Genomic DNA, 19,270 nt, shown 5'->3' on the forward strand with positions numbered 1-19,270 from the left:
GGCGATGGAGCTGGTGAAGGGTCTGGAGGACAAGTCTGATGAGCAACTGAGGGAGATGGAGGTGTTTAGTCTGGAGAAAAGGAGGCTGAGGGTGAATCTTATTATTCTGTACAACTACCTGAAATGAGGTTGTAGTGAGGTGGGGGTTGGCTTCTTCTCACAGGCAATTAATGACGGGATGAGTGGACATAGCCTCAAGGTTCACCAAGGGAGGTTCAGGTTGGACAACAGGAAGAATTTTTTCATGGAAAGGATTGTTAAGCATTGAAATGGACTGCCCACAGAGGTGTTGGGGTTACCATCGCTGGAGTGTTCAAGAAGCAATCAGACATGGCACTTAGTGCTGTGGTCTAGTTGACAAGGTGTGATCGGTCACAGGTTGGATTTGATGTCTTGGTGATCTTATCCAACCCAAACAATTCTGTGATTCTGTGATTCTTTGTATGCTCCTGTATTTAGAGAAGTGTGTGAGGAATAAGGTATGGCAGGTTACTGAGCATTAATCATCCGTGTAGATTCTTATTCTGCCAACAATGGAGAGCAGAGTAATACCACGGTAATTTGAACAGTCTGATTTAACTCCTTTCTTCTTATACAAAGTGATGATGACTGCATTACGCAGGTCTGATGGTAGTTCGCCGAGTTCCCTACAGCGCATCACAAACTCATGAAATTTAGCATGGAGTGCTTGGCCCCCATGCTTCCAGACTTCAGGTGGAATTCTATCAACCCCAGCCGCCCTGCCAATTTTCACCTACTGTATGGCCTTAAGAGTTTCTCCTAAAGTGGGGGCAGTATCGAATTCATTCTTCACTGGTTGTTGTGTGATGGACTGAATTGCTGAGTCTTGAACTACACGGCTGGTACTGAAAAGAGTCTGAAAGTGTTCAGACCATCGATTCAGAATGGAGGTTTTATTTGTCAGAAATGTTTGACCATCAGTGCTGAGTAGAGGGCTTTGGACCTGGTATGTAGGCCCGTATGCTCTTTTCAAGGCCTCATAGAATCCTCTGGAATCACCTGTATCTGCACATAATTGAGTTTTTTCAGCTAGATTGATCCACCACTTGTTCTGGACGGGAAGGCCCATACTACGACCTTAAATCATCTTGTCCAGGAGCTGCTTTATGCTGATGCCGCCGCCCTCGTCACCCACACAGAAGCAGCCCTGCAGCGTTTAACATCCTGCTTTGCAGACGCTGCTGAGCTCTTTGGGCTGGAAGTCAGCTTAAAGAAGACAGAAGTTTTCTATCAGACTGCACCTCAGGAAGTCTTCCATCATCCCCATATCACCATTGGCGAATCAGAGCTCAGATCGGTCCAGCAGTTTAATTACCTAGGTAGCCTCGTCTCGGATGGTAAGATTGACGGAGAGAGACAACAGGTTAGCAAAGGCATAGAGTGACTTCGGAAAGCTTCATAAAAGAGTTTGACAAAATAAACACTTAAAGTACAAAGATCAGTGTTTACAGAGCCATTGTGCTGTCTACTCTCTTATATGAGTCCGAATCATGGGTCATCTACTGCCACCACCTGCGACTCTTAGAACGCTTCCATCAACACTGCCTCCGTACAATCCTAAACATCCACTGGTCAGATTATGTGACTAACACGTCTGTTCTAGAACAGGCAGCAGTTACAAGTATTGAGGCCATGTTACTGAGAACACAGCTGCGCTGGGCAGGACACGTCTCAAGGATGAAGGACCACCGCCTCCCTAAGATCTTGCTTTATGGTGAACTTGCCACTGGCTGCTGCAAGAGAGGAGCCCCGAAGAGAAGAAACAAGGACTCCCTGAAACAACATCTCAGCCTTGGCCATATTGATCACCATAACTGGTCTACTCTGGCCTCCAGTCAGGAGGTCTGGAGACACGCTATCTATAACGCTGCTGCTTCTTTTGAGTATGCATGCAGGATCACCCTTGAGGAGAAAAGACAACGCAGAAGGAATCGTGTCTTGCTGAATATTCCACCTGAGGAGTCTTTCTGCTGTGCCTTTTGCAACCAGACTTGTCTATCTCGTATTGGCCTTTTTAGCCACCAGCGTGCTTGTAACAAGCGTGGGTAGAGCCCTTCCCAATTCTTCATTTGCGAAACCTAGCCATGATGGTGAGATTCTTATGTTACTCAAAAGCTAGACTACAGGTGTCTTGACATAGCTCACCTTTAATTAGGAAAAAGAGTGTCCCCTTGGGCAGTTAGTACATACAAGATAGTATGGGTTTTGTTCATGAGTATTTATATTGTGTCTAAAAAGTGTTCCAAGTTCTCTGGATGAAGAACCTGTTGAGATAGGGTATATTTGTGTATTTGGAAGCTGGATACTCTGTAATTTGTGTCTTGAGAGGAAAAAAAAATCAAACCTTTTAAACTACAGTTCTGCTGTCAGAATCTGTCTCAATACCTGAAAATCCTCTCTGATGTCCTTTTCCTGGCCTTCCAAAGTGAGATTTTTATTGCATTCCTTGCAATGTAAGTTCAAATTAAGCCTTTCCTATCAAATATGTATCTCATTAACCAGTTGTCATGTATGTGTTGTGACCTTGAGTAGAAGATGAGACTAAACACTTTTTGACCTTGGCTTTTGTAGGTTTGGAAAAAAAAAATTGAAACCTTTTTCAGGAAACTTGTTGCTGCTTTATTGAGGAAGAGTTGAAAGCTCTTACAGAAAAGCAGGTGCTGCTGAAGCAGTAGCTGCAGAGACCCGTAACATGGGCACTATGAATGGATTAAAGTCATTAGCAATTCAGAAGTTCCACTTCCAAATGTACTTAATTTAGATTGCCTTGTTCTTGCTCTTCTGGGAGGTAGAAGTCGGGTTTCTTCCTGGCAACTTTCGATTGCATAAATCTGTCCCGTAGAGGGCACCAAAGAACACAAATTGTTACAGCCTTAAATCTGTAACGATTTGGGGTAGTGAGAGAATGGGAAAGGTGAACAGATGGAAAGGGGATGGGGGATGAGAAGGCGAGAGAACTGAGATAAAGGAAGAACACGGTAAAAATGTTACTAATGGCACTCCTTTACCAATACCTCTGCATTATAATTTGTATGACAGAAAGAGCAGGTTTTGAGATACAGGTCAGGAAACAGTGGTCTCAGTTGAAGAGACTAAGGAAATGGAATTTTTTCTTGCTTCTGAAATAGTTCTTGTAAGAAGTGTATTCGTGACTTGAACTGAATTTTTTGCAAACACTAGCTATGCATTAGTTGTTTTCTGAGCAGAAAAGGAACCTGGTAACCAGATTTGTGCAAGTGTTTGATCTTCCTGGATACAGCTGAAGTTGGTGGATGCTGTGATTGGGCTATGTAAATGAGACATCAGGTGAAGAAAACTGTTTCAGACATCACACCAGCATGTAAGTTAATGCTTGAATAACTGAAGTAACTCCTGATGAAGTCTTGTGTCTGTGGATATCACTATACCTAGTGATTTCAGTGGCCATGTACTTCCTTTCTAAAACCATAATGGTATTTCCTCATGTAGTTTAGAGAAATGTTTGACACTTCAGATCACGTTGCTTTGTTTAGGACAGAGGCAGAGTCAGTGTCTGCTGTTCTTGGCTCAGCATGACTGCCACATGCAGTGATGCACTAGCAGAGAGCAGTGAGAGATTGTTGTCCAGAATAGGAATCTGAGGTTATTATAATTCTAGTGTTTAGGAGATGAGGTTAGATAGAAAGTGAGTCATAGTCCATCCTAACACAATCAGCAGTAAACTTGCACTGAGCTAAAGAGCATATGAGAAAGTTTAAAACCCCCAAATTCCTCCTGCTGCTTTGTATTTTGTTGCTTTTCGAACAGTTTTAAGTATTATCTGATTAATTTTTAAAAGCAAAATCTAGGAAAACACTTTCAAAGTGATGATGTTAGTCCACACCTGAACAAATTAGTATAATCTCATCTTCATGAGAGGGTTTTTTTTGCTGCTCTCTGTTGTCAACTCTCCCACAGCCTATTGCTCCACTCTAAGAGGAAGAGTAGTGATCCTTACATTCTGTATGTTTTGTGTTTACTTTCTTATTCAGCTTTCTTCTACCTGTCAGTAACTCTTGCCAGTTTTTTTAGCTCTCGCATAAGATTAACCCTTGCTGGGTCTTATTTGGTGTGCCTCTTCTGAGGCTGTGTGCAAGATCACTATTCTTTCATGTCTCAAAATACACCTTTGAGGGGTATTTCCTGTGGCCATGTCTAAACCCGTAAGTGGTACTGCTCTGACTGATGCTGTTAAAGCTGCTCTATTGATATAAAGTTGGTTTAAAGGTATATATGTCCACAAAAGGGAATAAACTGTCCTCCTGTGCATTTATATCAGTATAACTGTGTCCATAATATGAGTTACACAGTATATATGTGTGTGTGTATACATAAAATTCACCTGTGTATAATGGACATAATTAAAACAGTTTGACAGTCAACAGTTGAAACTTTAAAAAGTTTCTTTTTTTTTTTGGCAAGCAAATTGAAATATTAATTTTGAAGTCATGGGCTTCACATTTTGATGCATGCAAGTAATAGCCAGTGCAAAGTAAATTTCAGGAACCTCCTGCTTACCCAAGCCAGTAGTGCTGTTTTTAGCAGTGTTTCAATTCACAGTAACCTCTTCATCCAATGGCAAACTAATCTCTAAAATAGTCTGTGTGGGATAAGTGTGTGCACTTTCAGCAGTTATTAGGGAGTAAGTGGAACTTAACTAACCATTTCATGTGTTCTTTTCTCTATTCCAATCCATAATTCTCCATAGGATAGACATTGGTAAACAGGACTGTTTCAGAAAGGGCTCTACTTTTCTTTGTTTTTAAATATATTTCTAAAGACTTACAGCAGAGTAATCCTCAGGGATTGGTCCGATCTCATTAGGGTGAAGGCTATCACAAATAAAAAGGGTTTGTTCCATTTGAGTTACAAAATACATTTATACATTGCCAGCTGTGACCACACAGAACAAAGATGGGAAGAGAGTAAGAAATTACCTGCTTTATACTGTCAAAATCTGGTTAAAGCAGTGTCACTGCTGTCCTCTGAAGACAAAAAGAAAAGAGGGAAACTGGGATGTATCTAAGAGTACTGGGAGAAACCTGAAGTCTTTGAAAGACCTTACAGACTGGAGAGGTTCTTGAGAACCAGAGAGAGACAAATGTTGAGTTTATCTTTATTAAAAGCCAAAAGAATAATTTGGAGAATTACAAACCAATCAGCCTCTTCAATCCCTTTGAAAATCAGGAACTGAGACTTCTTGGCGTGTGTTTCTGTGCACATGAGGGAGAATAAAGTGACTGGAACCTGTCAGCATGGATTTACCAAGGGACTGACCAACTTGATTGCCTTCTGTAAGAAAAAAAGTCTGAATTTGTACATGATGAGAAATCACTAGATGCTACTTTATAAACGTTTATAGCAAGGTTTTTCATGCTGTCTCTGACAATAAATTTGTATCTAAGTAAGGTTGTTATGGTCTGGATAGATGGGTGGACTGACAGACAACTGGCTGGGAGAAAAAAACCACTGGTTGTGTGGTCAGACTTGGAGAGCAGTGTTCATGATCATGAGCCAGCAGTGTGGCGTGACGGCAAAGCAAACAAACAGCATCCTGGGTTGTATGAAAAGAAGGATTGCTGGTAGATAAAGGGAAGTGATTGTCATCCTTTGCTTCACATTTGTTAGGCCATATCTAAAATACTCTATCAAGTTTTGGATATTCCTAGTACTGGGAAGTCATTGACAAAGTGAAGTGAGTTCAAGGGAGCCTGCTGAAATTGCTGGCGCTGAAGCATTTGTCTTGTGAGGGCTGGGGAAACTGGGCTTGTTCAGGTCGGACAAGAACTGGCTTTTGGAGGACCTAAAAGCCACTCCCCAGGACTACAAAGAGGTTGTCTAGAAAATGGAATGAAGTTCTTTACTGAGGTCAAATGACAAGACAAGAGAAACCATTCACAGAACAGCACAGGAATTTCTGTTCTGAGGGAAAGAAAAACTTCCATACAGTCAAGCACTGGAACCAGTTGTCCAGACAGGTTGTGCAGTCTCTATCTATCCTTAGAAGTTTTCAAGACCCAGCTGGAGAATGGGGAGAGGAACAATCTGATCTGATGCCGTAGCTCACAGAACTGTGAGCAAGCTATTGGACTATAAACTTCCTGAGGTCCTATCTGACCTAAGTTATTCTATGATTCACTGACTCCAGACCCCTGGTTTTGGATGAGGTAATGGAGAAGATTGTTGAGAATACGGTGTTTTGTCTAGTTGGTAGGAGACTTGACAAGGCAAAGTGACTCAAATGAGAGATGGTGTAGAAGAGAGGAAAGGGCAGAGGAACACTTTGTGTATTTTGTGGAACTGGCATTTATTCCCCTAGAATTGCAGCTTTTGTGTTAAAAACACACAAGAAGCACATGCTTTTCATAGCTCGGACTAAAGACAGCTGTAATTGCAAATCTGGTTTATGCAAAATATTAATCTGTGCTGCTTAGGTTCAGAATTTCATTTTTCTTTTTTTTTTTCTCTCCCAGCTAGGATGTCTTTGATGCCCTGACTTCTTTCTTTAAACTGTATTGCAAGGAACAGGATCTGCAGCAGACTCCTGCAACTCATGACATTCTTGAGAATCCATTTGACCCCATTTCCTTCCTCCAGTGAATGCTGTGCCAGGGAACAGTGCAGGAAAAGGGGTACCATGCTTGCCGTATTGTAAAGCAGAATACAGTGTTGTGATTTGTTGCAGGAATACATCTCATATCTTAGGGGTGCAAGGGGAGTTGGTAAACTGGGGTCAGGGAGGCAGTTTTATTGCCCTTTCTGCATCAACATTCAGTCATCTAATGAAGGTTGTGGAGAGTTTATGTGCAGCTGTAGTATGTTCTTTCTCTGTGCTTTCCTCAGTATTTTTGTGAAAGTAAAAGGCAGATGGAGATATGATCACCTCCTTCATCAGGGTAGCTGATCACAGTAGAGCGAAACTTGAATAGAATTTTATATTGTACCTTGCATTTTCCGACTGTATTAGCCAGTAAACTCCAGTTGAATATCTAATTGGAATTTGGTGATGCTAATAGAAAAAAATTTCTGACTTCAGGCACTTTTTATTAGAGTTTGTGTACACTAAGGGAATGCCTCTGTCTTAAGAAAAAAATTGAAGTGTTTGAATGATTGAAATTATTTGAGGAGAAGCTGGTTTATACTGTGGTATTTTACAGATGTATTTTAGAGCCTGAACTGTATCTTGCCTGGTGTTTTTTTGTTTGGTTTGGTTTGTGTTTTTTAAGGAATAAATATTTTATTAATTTTTTTCTAATAGCTTATCAGGTATTTGTATAAATTGAAGGCATGCTGGGTTAACTTTATTGTAGAGGAGGTTTTCAATTGAGTTTGTGTGCTCAAATCATACTGTGATTCTTAGAAAACTCTTTTATGTGTCCCTGAGTGTAGAGAAGCTCTGGCTATCTGCAAATGCATGCAAGCAAGTAAACACACGAGACTTGTTAAAGTGAAAGGCTTAAAGTGCTTGTTCTATATTTCTGTTTTAAGTATGGTGGGAATGCTGTAAACTTCTACAGAGAACTTATGTGGCATTAGGGAAGTAATTTGGTTAAGTGTTTGAATTATTGGTTGGCAAAGTAGAGGGTTTGTAGTTCTGTGAATTCAATTCTAAATGCAATTAGCACTTCTTGTAGCTTTCTAAAAATGTTATCTTAATGAAAACTAACAGATTTTACTTGTCATGCAAGGGACTAAACTTAAGATCCTTGCTAAGTGGAAACCATCAGTGTTTCCATAATGTCCAGTGTCTGTTTTCATTTAAAGTGAGATGTCTGGAAAACATGTGGTTGCAGAATTGTATCTTTTTCTTTCCCTTTTTCATATTGGGAAAAAAAGTGCATGATGCTTTTTGTTACAGAGAAAATGATCTTAAGTTCATTCTGTCTTCCTGAGTTTTTGGATTGTTTGAAACAATGGAAATAAGGTGAATTGTGCAAAATTTTTTTTCTGCTAGACTTGTAAAGTCTGAGTTTTTGTGAACTTGCCAGGTTGAATGACTTGGTTTATATACACTTGGGTTTCCATTAGCAACTAACTCCTCATGATAGTCTCATAGTACCCACATTACCTTGATTACCTGCCATTTCACCAGCCTGTCCTCATTTCTTCATTTCACCCTCTTCTTCAAAGTAAAAAATTAATAGCCCTGAGTTACTCTGACCTATAAAAAATTTCATTAAGTACTGGTAGTTGTGGTGTTTGCTTAGGAATGCTGTGGTTAAACAAAAACTTAACATTTTAATGGTAGTACTTGCCCCTTTCATTTAACAGCTTGATGTGTTTGGATTTTTGAAGTAGAATCTATGATCTTATTATTTCACTGTCACAGAGAATAACTGATATTTTAAAGAACAAACCATATTGAAAGAATTGCCCTTAAATTAATCAGTCTTGGGACCATGCCTGTGAATTATGTACCAAAAAACCTACTACACTTTCGCATTGTGTGCTACTGTTAATTTATATCAATATAATGAGTACAGAACTCTCAGCTCTCCTAGAGCTCATGGTTTTTAAAGCTGAGTTAATGTTCATAAATAAAAGAGTAAAGAGTGAAAAAAAATTTGAAATAAATGAAAGACGGACGTGTTCATATTCTAACATTTTGTATGTATGCTGCTATCGTGCATGGCGAAGGCATCAGGTTGTTAGGCACTGAACTTGGGTGCAATAGCAGTTTGTCATCTAACCCCCTTACTCTCCTTAGGAAGATTCACACTCTTAAGATTAAGACCCAGTTCTGTCTTGCTTGCTTTCAGTTTACCAAACTTTCTGAAAGGAATCTGGTCAAAACTGTGGATGTGGATTTCCACTTTAGTCTGTGGTGGGATAATGATGCTTTGAAGTCCTGATTTCATCATTTGCCTTAAGGCTTGCTAGAAGTGCCTTGTCTTCCCCTCTGCATCGAGAGTACCAGGCATCTCAAAATTCCTGTCATTCACCAAGCAGAGGAACAAATTTCCCAGTAGGAAAGTAGCAGTGTGACTATATACTCACTACTACCACTGTCTAACGTGTTTTTTTGCTTTGGTTTTTTTGTTTGTTTGTTTGTTTTGTTTTGTTTTGGGTTTTGTTGTGTTTTTTTTTTTTATTTTTAAATAAAGGTCCATGAAGGATTCTTGGAAGCTAAGATTGCTCCCATGAATGTTAGTGCCACGAATGTTAGTTCGTCTGAGAAGAGGAATATTGATTTACGAATATACATGCTGTGTTTCCTGCCATTCCTGGTCCTCCTGGTCTTTATTCGTGACCTTAAGAGCCTGTCCTTGCTTTCATTGCTTGCCAATCTGTCCATGGCTGTCAGCCTGGTGATCATTTACCAGTATATTGTTAGAGTGAGTATATAAAGTTTATTATCTGGTTTTTTCAGTTGGCAAGTTGTGTTTGTTGCATGTGGCAGTTGGTCTATGATAGATATACACTGACTGACAGTTTCTGAAAGGCAGCATTATCATGTAATTAATTGAGGCATCTTAATTTAAGGAGGTGCCTCAAAATCTGCAATATGCTCTAAATACAGACTTTTACAGTGCTTTTGAAAGAAAGAATAATATTGCTGCATTTAAGATAATAAAAATATATATTTTGGTGAGTGGGAAGTGGAAAATGGGGAGGAAGGCAATAAGAGATATTGACGAGGAGGCAGGAGAAGTTATGTAGAAAAAATTGGGGAAGATAGTAATTAATTACTCTGCAGGAACTCAGCTTGTAATAAAGATATTTCCTTTTAATGTCCCTCATGGTTATGAAGAATATCTGTGCAGTATGAAAGCAGATTAGAAAATTCAGAAGTTTGCAGAAGATTAAGCTTTATAGGTGCACTTTCCCATGTGCTTTAATTGATGCTCCCTCATATACAACAGTGTGATACTTTAAATGTGAAATTTTTTCATGACAGTAGTAGAAACCTAGAATAAATGTATCTGCAAGTGTTTGTGTGGGAAGGTGGCTATAAATGTGTGTAAAGGACTAAGTTTGGGAGGGAAACCAGGGATTATAAATAGCAATGTCAACATTGCTATTTATCTTTCCTATAACATAATGCATCAATCAAAAAGTTTTAGAGAGAACTAATGTACTTTACACTGTTTTGCTTTGTTTTCTTCAGGATATAGTAGATCCTCGAAAACTACCTCCAGTGGTCGGCTGGAAGAAATACCCACTGTTTTTTGGGACTGCAGTATTTGCTTTTGAAGGAATCGGTGTGGTAAGTGCTTTTTACTGACTCTTCAAAATCACTGGTTCTATGCTAGATGATGGGATACAGGCAATTTTACTCCTGTTGTTATTTTGTTGTTTTTATTGAAACACTAATCTCCCACATTGGTATGAAGAGGGTTAATTTGTCTGGTCAAAAAAGGCAAAAGTTGAGAACACAGCATCCCCATCACAGGGGAATTTGGTGGATACTGACTACTACTTGGACACTTAGCCCTTTCCCAAATTACAAGAATGCCTTTAGTTCCAAATAAATTGAGACAATACTGTAATAATAACTGGTATCATAATATGTTCTATGGTAGTATAGAATTAAGTTAATAATATGATTATATTGTAATTACAGTGATTCAGCAGCTCAGTTTTATGTGATGAGTGTGTAAAAATAGAAGTGCATTCAGCATCCTTCTTTTCCTTTGGAGTCAGAAAGGACTAAGTGATTTACTAGAAATGTATTATTTTTCCTGCCTCAGACTTCTCTATAGATCTGACTTGATAGAGATGAGGGTGATAAGGAAAAGGATAGAAATTTCCAAATTTTTTTTTTTTTGATTCTTGACCTTCTGACAATGAACTTCAAGTCCTCATTGTTTCCTGAAATATGTCAAATATATAGATTTATCACTCAGAAAATTGGGTTTTCAAAAGTGGTTCTTTTTCCGTCTCTTACTCAGTCAAACATCTCAAACTGGCAAAGTCTGCAGGTTAGTCAACCGTTTTTGTTCCCTATGATATATTTTAAAAAACTAGCTAAAGAGACTTCTGGGAATGGCAGGTCATAATGTCTTTAAATTGTTGGGAAATTACTCTATGTGCTTTGTTTGTTATATAATTACATACTTCAGCAAGTGTTACTGTATGCTTAAAACTGAAAAACAACCAACTGCTTCCTATTCCCCCCCAAAAAAAACCAAACAAAAAACTCCACAAACTAAAGCAATCCCAAACCGAGATGCAATTAATCTGAAATGATTGTCTGTCATTGACATAACATAGGAGATTTTCAAGTCTGTTTTCTTTTCTCGAATTGTCAGCTCTGACTTAAATTAGATTATTTTACCTCGATGCTGTGTTATCAGTGGCAGAAGAGCTGAATAGGAAAACCTTTTAACTCCTATTGTGGTGCAAAAGAGTGTTTGCAAAGTGTTCTCCACTGTTTCTCAGGTGTGAACGGACAGATGCGGAGCTTTAGCTACCCTATATCTGACTGTGTCTGGATATCTTTCATTTCGTCATCCAGAACTTTCATTATAAGAAATCAGCTGTTTGTCTGAGATTATTTGATGCCTATGGATCTTGGGCAAAAAAGCCCATGCTCAATGAAACAGACAGATTGGACTATGCAAGGTAGTTATATAGTCTGTCTGTGACGGACTTCACTTACTGTGTGTGTTATGTACAGTTGGTCTGATACATGTCCCAGTTGTATTTGATTTGCCCATGTGCTGCATAGCACACAGGTGTGTATTTGTAGCTAGGGAATCCCAAATGAGAGTCCTGTGAGCCTTGGGAAAGTGGGGAAGGCTTATCATTTGGTAGCAGTAGTTTATTGAATTATAGGTGGGGAATTGATTTATGGTAATTATTTTCTGGCACATTAGATCCCACATTAGAGAGCTCCTTAAATTTACATGAGCAGCAGACTTCCGAAACTTCTGAAGAACTGCCCAGAGCATTTGCTTGATTGAATCCCTGGTTGTTACTAATGACATCTTTAGAACTCCTGATTTTTTTTATCTTTTATTCAAGAGGGTTCATTCTATTTGTACCTTTAAAGCACAAAAATACTGCTGTTTACAAACTAATTAAATGTTTATGTTCATTATGGTTTGATACACATTGTATATGTGTGTTTACATTACACAGGACCATTAGAAAAACATAGCTACCTTTACAAATTAAAATTAGTGTAGAGTGAAAATTTAGATCTTAACGTTTCTTCCTTATATGCAGAATGATATTAAGATGTCTCTGCTTCTCAGGGATATTTTGGACATGCAGAATATTTGTTGTACATGCTTATGCTCTGCTTGCAGGCATCATAGAGAAGAAAAATATTATTTTATGGGTTTGGATAATCAGAACTAAACAAAGTTGTTGAAGCATGAAATAAGAAAAGATGAGTGAAGTAAAGCAAGACAGACATTTCCTCTTTACATAATTAATATTTCATACAATTCTTGGTGATTGATTTAATTGATAACTAGTTATTACAGCTCCATAAGTTACCATCATAGACCTGTTGTATGTAGCTAATGTGTGACAACTTGTTACCCTGTGTCTTATTTATTGTCATTCCTAGATCTGTGGTTAAGTTGTTCTGGTAAGGAAAAAAAAAACCCGCCATTTAATTAGATTGGCTCTTTAGTCTACTTTCTCTGACTGCAGGCACTCAAAATGAATTTTTATAATCTTGGTCTTGTAGTTAGAGACTTGATTTTAGATTTTGTTCTGGAATGTCCTGCAAATAACACATATTATTGGGAAGCTGTCTGATCATGGCATTATGAACAGAAGCCTTAAGGTCTTAATTTTATCAGAAGAGGATTAGGATTGATTAATTTTATGCAATAGATTGACCTGAAGCAGTTTGAGGTCTCATTTTTCCCATTCCTTGATTCTGAACATGCATTATGCTAATTCTCATCTGAGAGCTGCCAGATTATTGGATGTTATGAACAGGGACAGTAAATGAAATTCTGAATTTTTTGGGCTGGTTTAGTCATCTAAAGCAGAACCTGACAAGAGAGGATAAGTTCCCTCAGTGTGGGTTTTTTACCGCCATTGTTATGTTTAAAATAGTCTTTCCTGCTAAGAGTATTTAATGATGAACAACTCAAGTAGAAGAATAAATGATCTATAAAGACACAGTACAAAGCAAGGCGCTTGAACCATAGCAGTTGGGAAGATTTATTTTCAAAGATACATAATTGATTTTGGTTTTATTAGCAGAAGAGAGGATAATGTTGCCAGAAGGCAAGTGGCAGTTCATAATGCATGTTCAGTGTGGAAACATGTCTGTCTGGTTTCTTTGAAGCAAATAACAGGGGAAATACTCTAGCACAGATCTTTTTTCCATCCCATTGTTCCAAAAAGCTTCTTATATATTGATCTTTTTCCTTTTAGTTTAGCACTTGTCATCACTTCAAATATGACTATAGTTCATTAGTAACTAATAAAATTAGTGAGACTAATAAAACAGAGGAGACTAAAGTCCTGTTCAGTCTAGGGAACATGTTTTGGGAAGCTGCAATGATTCAGCAGATTTGTAGTAAAATTTTCTTCTTGATCTTCTGAGACTATGTTTCTCTTACAGATGGTGACTGTATGAACATGGGTTTTGGTTAAACTCTGTCATTAGCTTAGGACTGATTAGTTGTCCCTGTATAATAAGGAAATCAGCAGTATGGAAGCAATTTGGAATATTGTTGCTTTAGCTGTCGTTGATCCCTAGATAAATAAACTTTAAGAACCTCAAGTTTACTGATTTGAGTCTGTAATAACTCAAAGGAGGAAAGGTAGACTCTTTAAAATTGAAATATAGAATCTCAAAGAAACCAAAGCAGTGCCTAGAAACTAGTACTTGTGAAATACTAAAAGCTAGTTAAACATTTCATCAACCAGTGTTATAAAACTATTTTGAGATATTTTTCATTAAAATAAAAACAATTGATATAATGAATTGATGATATTATGATGATGAATTGAGCTGTTCATGTCTGCCTGTGAGATCAGTCTAAACTCTTATTTGATGGCAGATTTGAACAATTTTGTCATTTTGCTAAAGTCCAGGCAAGTTGTTTGCTTATTGCTACAACTGCTGGAATAAGGAATAAGGTTAGTGCTATCAAAGAGCTGATTAATGTTAATTCATGCTAAACTCTGAGTGACACTTGTAACAGGATTAAAGAGTTCTACAGTCGGTTTCTTGTGCTATTTATTTCTTTGCTCCCTTTTCGAGTTGTCCATAAAAATGGGGTTACTGCACATTGGTAAAAGGTTCCTGCTGCAAATTGTGAATGTCTTGGCAGCTGGGTGGTAGTCATTACTGTGTGGAAAGAGTTCAAGTTGGCAGCAGGGGCACCCAGTGATCCCTTGATACTGAGTTAGCAAACAGCAGCTGAAAGCTCAGTGCTGTCAGTCTGGTGGTTATCATTCACGGTGTTGAGAACTGTTTTGGAATTCCAACACTTTTAAGATTGTAAGATCATCAGGGTGACCTTGTGAAAATCATATGGACTTCTGACATCAGTTCAGTTTGTGGAACAGTAGTGGCAACAGAAGTGCAGTACTCTAAAATGGATACAACAAACCGCTTAAGATACTTGGGTTTTTTTAAGCTTTAAAGTGAAGATTTTGGTTCAGAAGGCAGTATGTTGATTAGGAGATGGAGAAAATGTATATTTAGCCCTGAGTGGACCTTTTTGAATACAGGACTCTGCTGGGAATGAGAAGTTCTGTGGCTGCTTCTTTCCCTCTGTGCTTTCACTTCTCTCTGGCTATGGGTTCTCTGTGCCAGATGATGCTGCCTGGCAGATTGTGGGGCTGGTGTTCAGGCCACAGAATAGAGTACCAACACTACTTACTGAACACAGGAGCTGCAGGTGATGGAATGCAGTGAATGTGTCTTTCATGGAACACGTAACGTTATTTTGTAAGAACCATGTTCGAGTTCCTCTTTCATATTCCAAAGGTGAGTAGGCCTGGTTTTATAACGAATGTGAAGTTTTTGTTACTGAACGAAAAGTAACTTCAGACTGAGTGTGCCCTTAATGTAGTTAAGCCTCTTGAACGCACTTTTTAGAAGTGTAAAACCAAAGCCTTCAGGCTTGAATCTGTCTGTAGCATTACCATGTGGAGGTAATAGTTTTGCATAATGTTGTGCTTATGTAATAGCAGTTACACTCAATAAATATTTTGCAGCAAAAGTTTGACTAGCTTTTCTGTCCTAGATTTAAAAAATCAAATCCAAATGTGGAAGTCATATTTTATAATAAGCTTCAGAGGGGAGGAGGATGAAATAGATTCATAACATTTACACAGGAAATATGATTTTCCTTCTCCATTACATATAAATATGCTAAGTTAACTACTGTTTGTACAATTGAGTATGACTTTTTTTTTTCCCCTGTACTGCAGTACTGTTGAGTACTGCAGACATATTAGCTTAGTGAAGAGAAAACATTACTTTCCAACATTAATTTCAGGTTTGGAAAATAAGAGTTCTTATATTTTAGCCTATTACTTGAAAATGTCTATTCAGACTGCTTTTGAACTTGGATATCAGAGCTTTGCAGTAGAAGATATGGTGGTATTTGTATACCAAAAGACAGACTCTGGAATCACATTAGGCAGCAGCTAACCAATTCCAGAAGATTTAAAAAGAGAAAACTAAGTGGATTATAATTTTAAAATGTCATTATTTGGATTTTGAAAGTAATGCAGATGAGCTTGTTAGGCCTGTGGCTTTGAGATAAAAGCCTCTCATTGTCAAAAACTCTTTTGCCAGATTAATATTATCCTTTAAAAAATAAAAAAAGAAACCCAATGGCAGGCTTCTGTAGTCCTTAAAACCAGACTGGATTTGATAGAAGCAGACATTTAACAGGTAACATGACATCATCTAAATTTTCTTGGCCTATCATCTACTTGACCCAGGATGTATCATTTCATTGGTGTTCTTTTGAGATGATGCAAAGGCTTGTATCCTCAAATATGAAAGGTGGGAGTTTTCTGAGGATATTCCTGTACTTGGACAAGCAAGTGTAGGTGACTGGATTTCATGACTGTGGGAGATGACTTGCTCCTAAATGTGCGTTGGTAAAAGTGGACTCTAAATGTTGTGTCAGCAAGAAATGTAATTTATCAAATTAAATATTCCTTACCAATATCCTGCACTTCCTGATTATGGAGAAAATTACTTTCACCCTGGAGAACCACTTGTTTGTGCATATTCTACTTTTAGTACTTCCTATTTTAATGGCAAATCTTAATAACACAAGCAGAAGAATCTCGAGTATAACTTTCTTTCAGGCAGCATCCCATCCCTTATTCTTGCAACATCCACAAGTTTCTTTTTCCTTAGAAAAGCTATGATACACATGCATTTTCACAAATAGGACAACAAAGGCATTTAAGTTTACTGCTTACTCGCCTGAAGCATTTCTTAATCATTATGTGGTTCATGACTTTGAGAAAGGGAGCAAAGGGCAAGAGTGACAGTGTGCCAAGCTGTTGTGTTCTGCCTTGCCAGCCTGTGGCAGTTGGGTTTTGGGGTCTGAGACTTGGCTTCAGTGAGGCACAGAAGCTAATTCTTTTGAGATGTTACCCTGTCTTAAATGGAAAACTTGTCTGTCTTAAGTATACATGGAGTAGAGGCAGAGTGAGGCATGTACTGTTTATGCTAATATTACATATAATTAAGAAGCAGAGTTATAAAATCACAGAATCAAAGAATATGCTGAGTTTGAAGGGACCCACAAGTATCATCAAGTCCAGCCCTTAGCCTTGCACACGACCATCCCCAAGAGCCACACCATGTACCTGAGAGAGTATTGTCCAAACGCTTCTTGATCTCTGTCAGGCTTGGTGCTGTGACCACTTCCCTGGGGAGCCTGTTTCAGTGCCCAGCCACCTTCTGGGTAAAGAAAAAATATCCTAATCCTAAACCTAATCCTCTCCTGACACAACTTCAGGCCATTCCCTTGAGTCCTGTCACTGGTCACCACAGAGAAGAGATTAATGCCTGCCCCTCCTCTTCCCCTCATGAGGAAGTTGTAGACTGCAATGAGATCTCGCCTCAGTCTCCTCTTCTTCAGTCTGAACAAACCAAGTGACCTCAACCGTACCTCACACAGCTCCCCCTCCAGGCCCTTCACCATCTTCGTTGCCCTTCTTTGGACACTCTATAATAGCTTAATATGTTTCTTATATTGTGATGCCCCAAACTGCACACAATATTCAAGGTGAGGCCACACCAGAGCAGAGCAGAGTGGGACAATCACCTCCCTCGACCAGCTGGCGATGCTTTGCCTGATGCCCCCCAGGACATGGTTGACCCTCCTGGCTGCCGAGCACTGATGACTCATAATCAACTTGCCATTGACCTGAAATTGTTTGTAGTTTATTCTGCTTTTTTGGAGTCAGAATTTTTGTTCCCCTGGCCCATCATTCTGTAATTCTTCTAAACAACTGCTATGTTAAACTTGTAATGGTCTGAGGCAAGATTTTCTTTCTGATATATTCTGACTGAGTACTTCTCTAGAGTGTATGGAATTGTCTAAGTAATATGGAAATATGAGTCTTCAGTATGTGACAAACCTTTTGAATATAGCTCTGAAGATGCAGGAACATTAGTAACTTTTCTTGGAGAGAGCAGCTAGCTAGAATAAAGACTTGCATCCTTGGTTTTAGATTTTCATATCTACCATTTAATTGGCAGCATCTTTACCATCTGTAATAGATTCTATGCAACCTTTTCAGTGACAAAGGTAGCATTGCAGCGTATGTGCATATGTGTGTCTAAACATAACAATAAATAAAGTTTAAGTTCTGGTTTACCTCTTAAATATTTTGCCAACATATTTATTTTTTAAGTTAAGTCTACTGTAAGTCATAGAATAATTTACATTTAATGGATCAAGCATGATGGAGACAGTGGAAAAATAATTATTTTATGGCTGAAAATACTAATTTTTAACTCTTGAGCCAGAAGGAGTCCATACATACATGATCATATACTATACCTTTATTTATTATTGCAGTAGATTGAAACATACCCTCCAGCAACATTTGTGTTTCTAAGTAATATTTTCTTTTAGCACTTAACTGGTAGAAATTTTGAGAGAAGCGTAATTTATAGTGGACATATTAGAATATAGTATTGTATAGTCTGTAGGCTGAGTAATATTTTCTATTGACATATCTTTTGCTGGATAAAATTGCATACTATTGTAAAGGGCAGCAAAGCAAATAACACTTCAGTGATTTTGACAGAACAAATACTTAAAAAGTATTAGTGACTGAAAAAAGATGCTGCTTTTTCATTTTCAGTTTGCATTGGAGAGGAGTATTTTTGATTTCATGCACGAATAAAGTCAAATAAGACATGATAGTACACAAACTTGTAGAGCTTCTGTTAAATTTCAGAGGAAACTAAAGATTAACGAAATGTCACAATAAAGTGATAAACAGGCTCTTAAGCATAAAAAGGGAAAAAGAAAAAAGAACCTCTGTAGAAAATGTGAGGTTTAGATGTCAAGCGAAGTAGGATTTATACAACTCCTGCAAGCATTGTTAAATCAAGACCATCAGAAGAGGCAAATAGAATGGGTTTTGATTTTTTGGGTATATGAGTAGTTCTTTTTCCTGGTGAAACAGGTAGGAAGCTGCTTTGCTGGAATCTGAGGAGATTGATTTTTGGAGAGATTGAAATTGCTCAGCAGATTTCGGAAGGTAGTGTTCTGTAGTGAGAACTTGTCTTCTGGATTTATTTATTTCATATAAAACTTTTACTATAAAAATTGATGTATAGTCACCATTTGACTTGCATCTTTCCTTGAATAATAGTAGTTGCCTTTTTATTTGCAGTCATGAGAGAACTGTTACGAAAAATTAGGTTGTTTATTGTACGTCTTCCAAACGGTGATGTTCTGTATCTTTCTAAAGAGAGTGAGCTTTAAAAACCTATCCAAAAGTGCATAAAAGCCTGTTGTTTACAATATCGCATGAGACTTTTTCTGTGCAGTGCAAGAGGACATGAACAAGGACAGGCAAGCAAAGCATAGCAATGTAATATTGATGTATGTTATGATTATTATTTTACTTGGAGAAACCATACTTCTGCTGCAGACAGTCCCCTGGTACGTTGCATAGTTGTAAATCCACCTTTCAGTGAACAGATGAATTCATTGGTACCTTCTGCAGACAAGAAGGAATGGGCCAGGCCTGGGCTCCATTGGTTTGCTGAGGATTTAATATTTTGTCTTTGGAGGTTAGATAGTAGAATTTATGT

The 19,270-nt window shown here is 38.2% G+C and overlaps 1 protein-coding gene across 4 annotated transcripts in view; it reads left to right on the forward strand.

Annotated features, from left to right (window-relative positions):
* The window catches only part of SLC36A4 (solute carrier family 36 member 4), a 98,245-nt gene that overhangs the window by 15,087 nt on the left and 63,888 nt on the right, over positions 1 to 19,270 (forward strand). For all 4 annotated transcript variants that reach the window (XM_027735605.2, XM_039380054.1, XM_039380053.1 and 1 more), the window contains 2 exons: positions 9,144 to 9,374; positions 10,148 to 10,246. In XM_027735605.2, coding sequence (XP_027591406.1) covers positions 9,144 to 9,374; positions 10,148 to 10,246 — 330 coding nt within the window. The remainder of the gene's footprint in view (positions 1 to 9,143; positions 9,375 to 10,147; positions 10,247 to 19,270) is intronic.

The sequence above is a fragment of the Pipra filicauda genome, unplaced genomic scaffold (genome assembly GCF_003945595.2).
Source record: "Pipra filicauda isolate LSUMZ 115617 unplaced genomic scaffold, ASM394559v2 scaffold184_size3518187_pilon, whole genome shotgun sequence".
Classification (NCBI taxonomy): Eukaryota; Metazoa; Chordata; class Aves; order Passeriformes; family Pipridae; genus Pipra; species Pipra filicauda.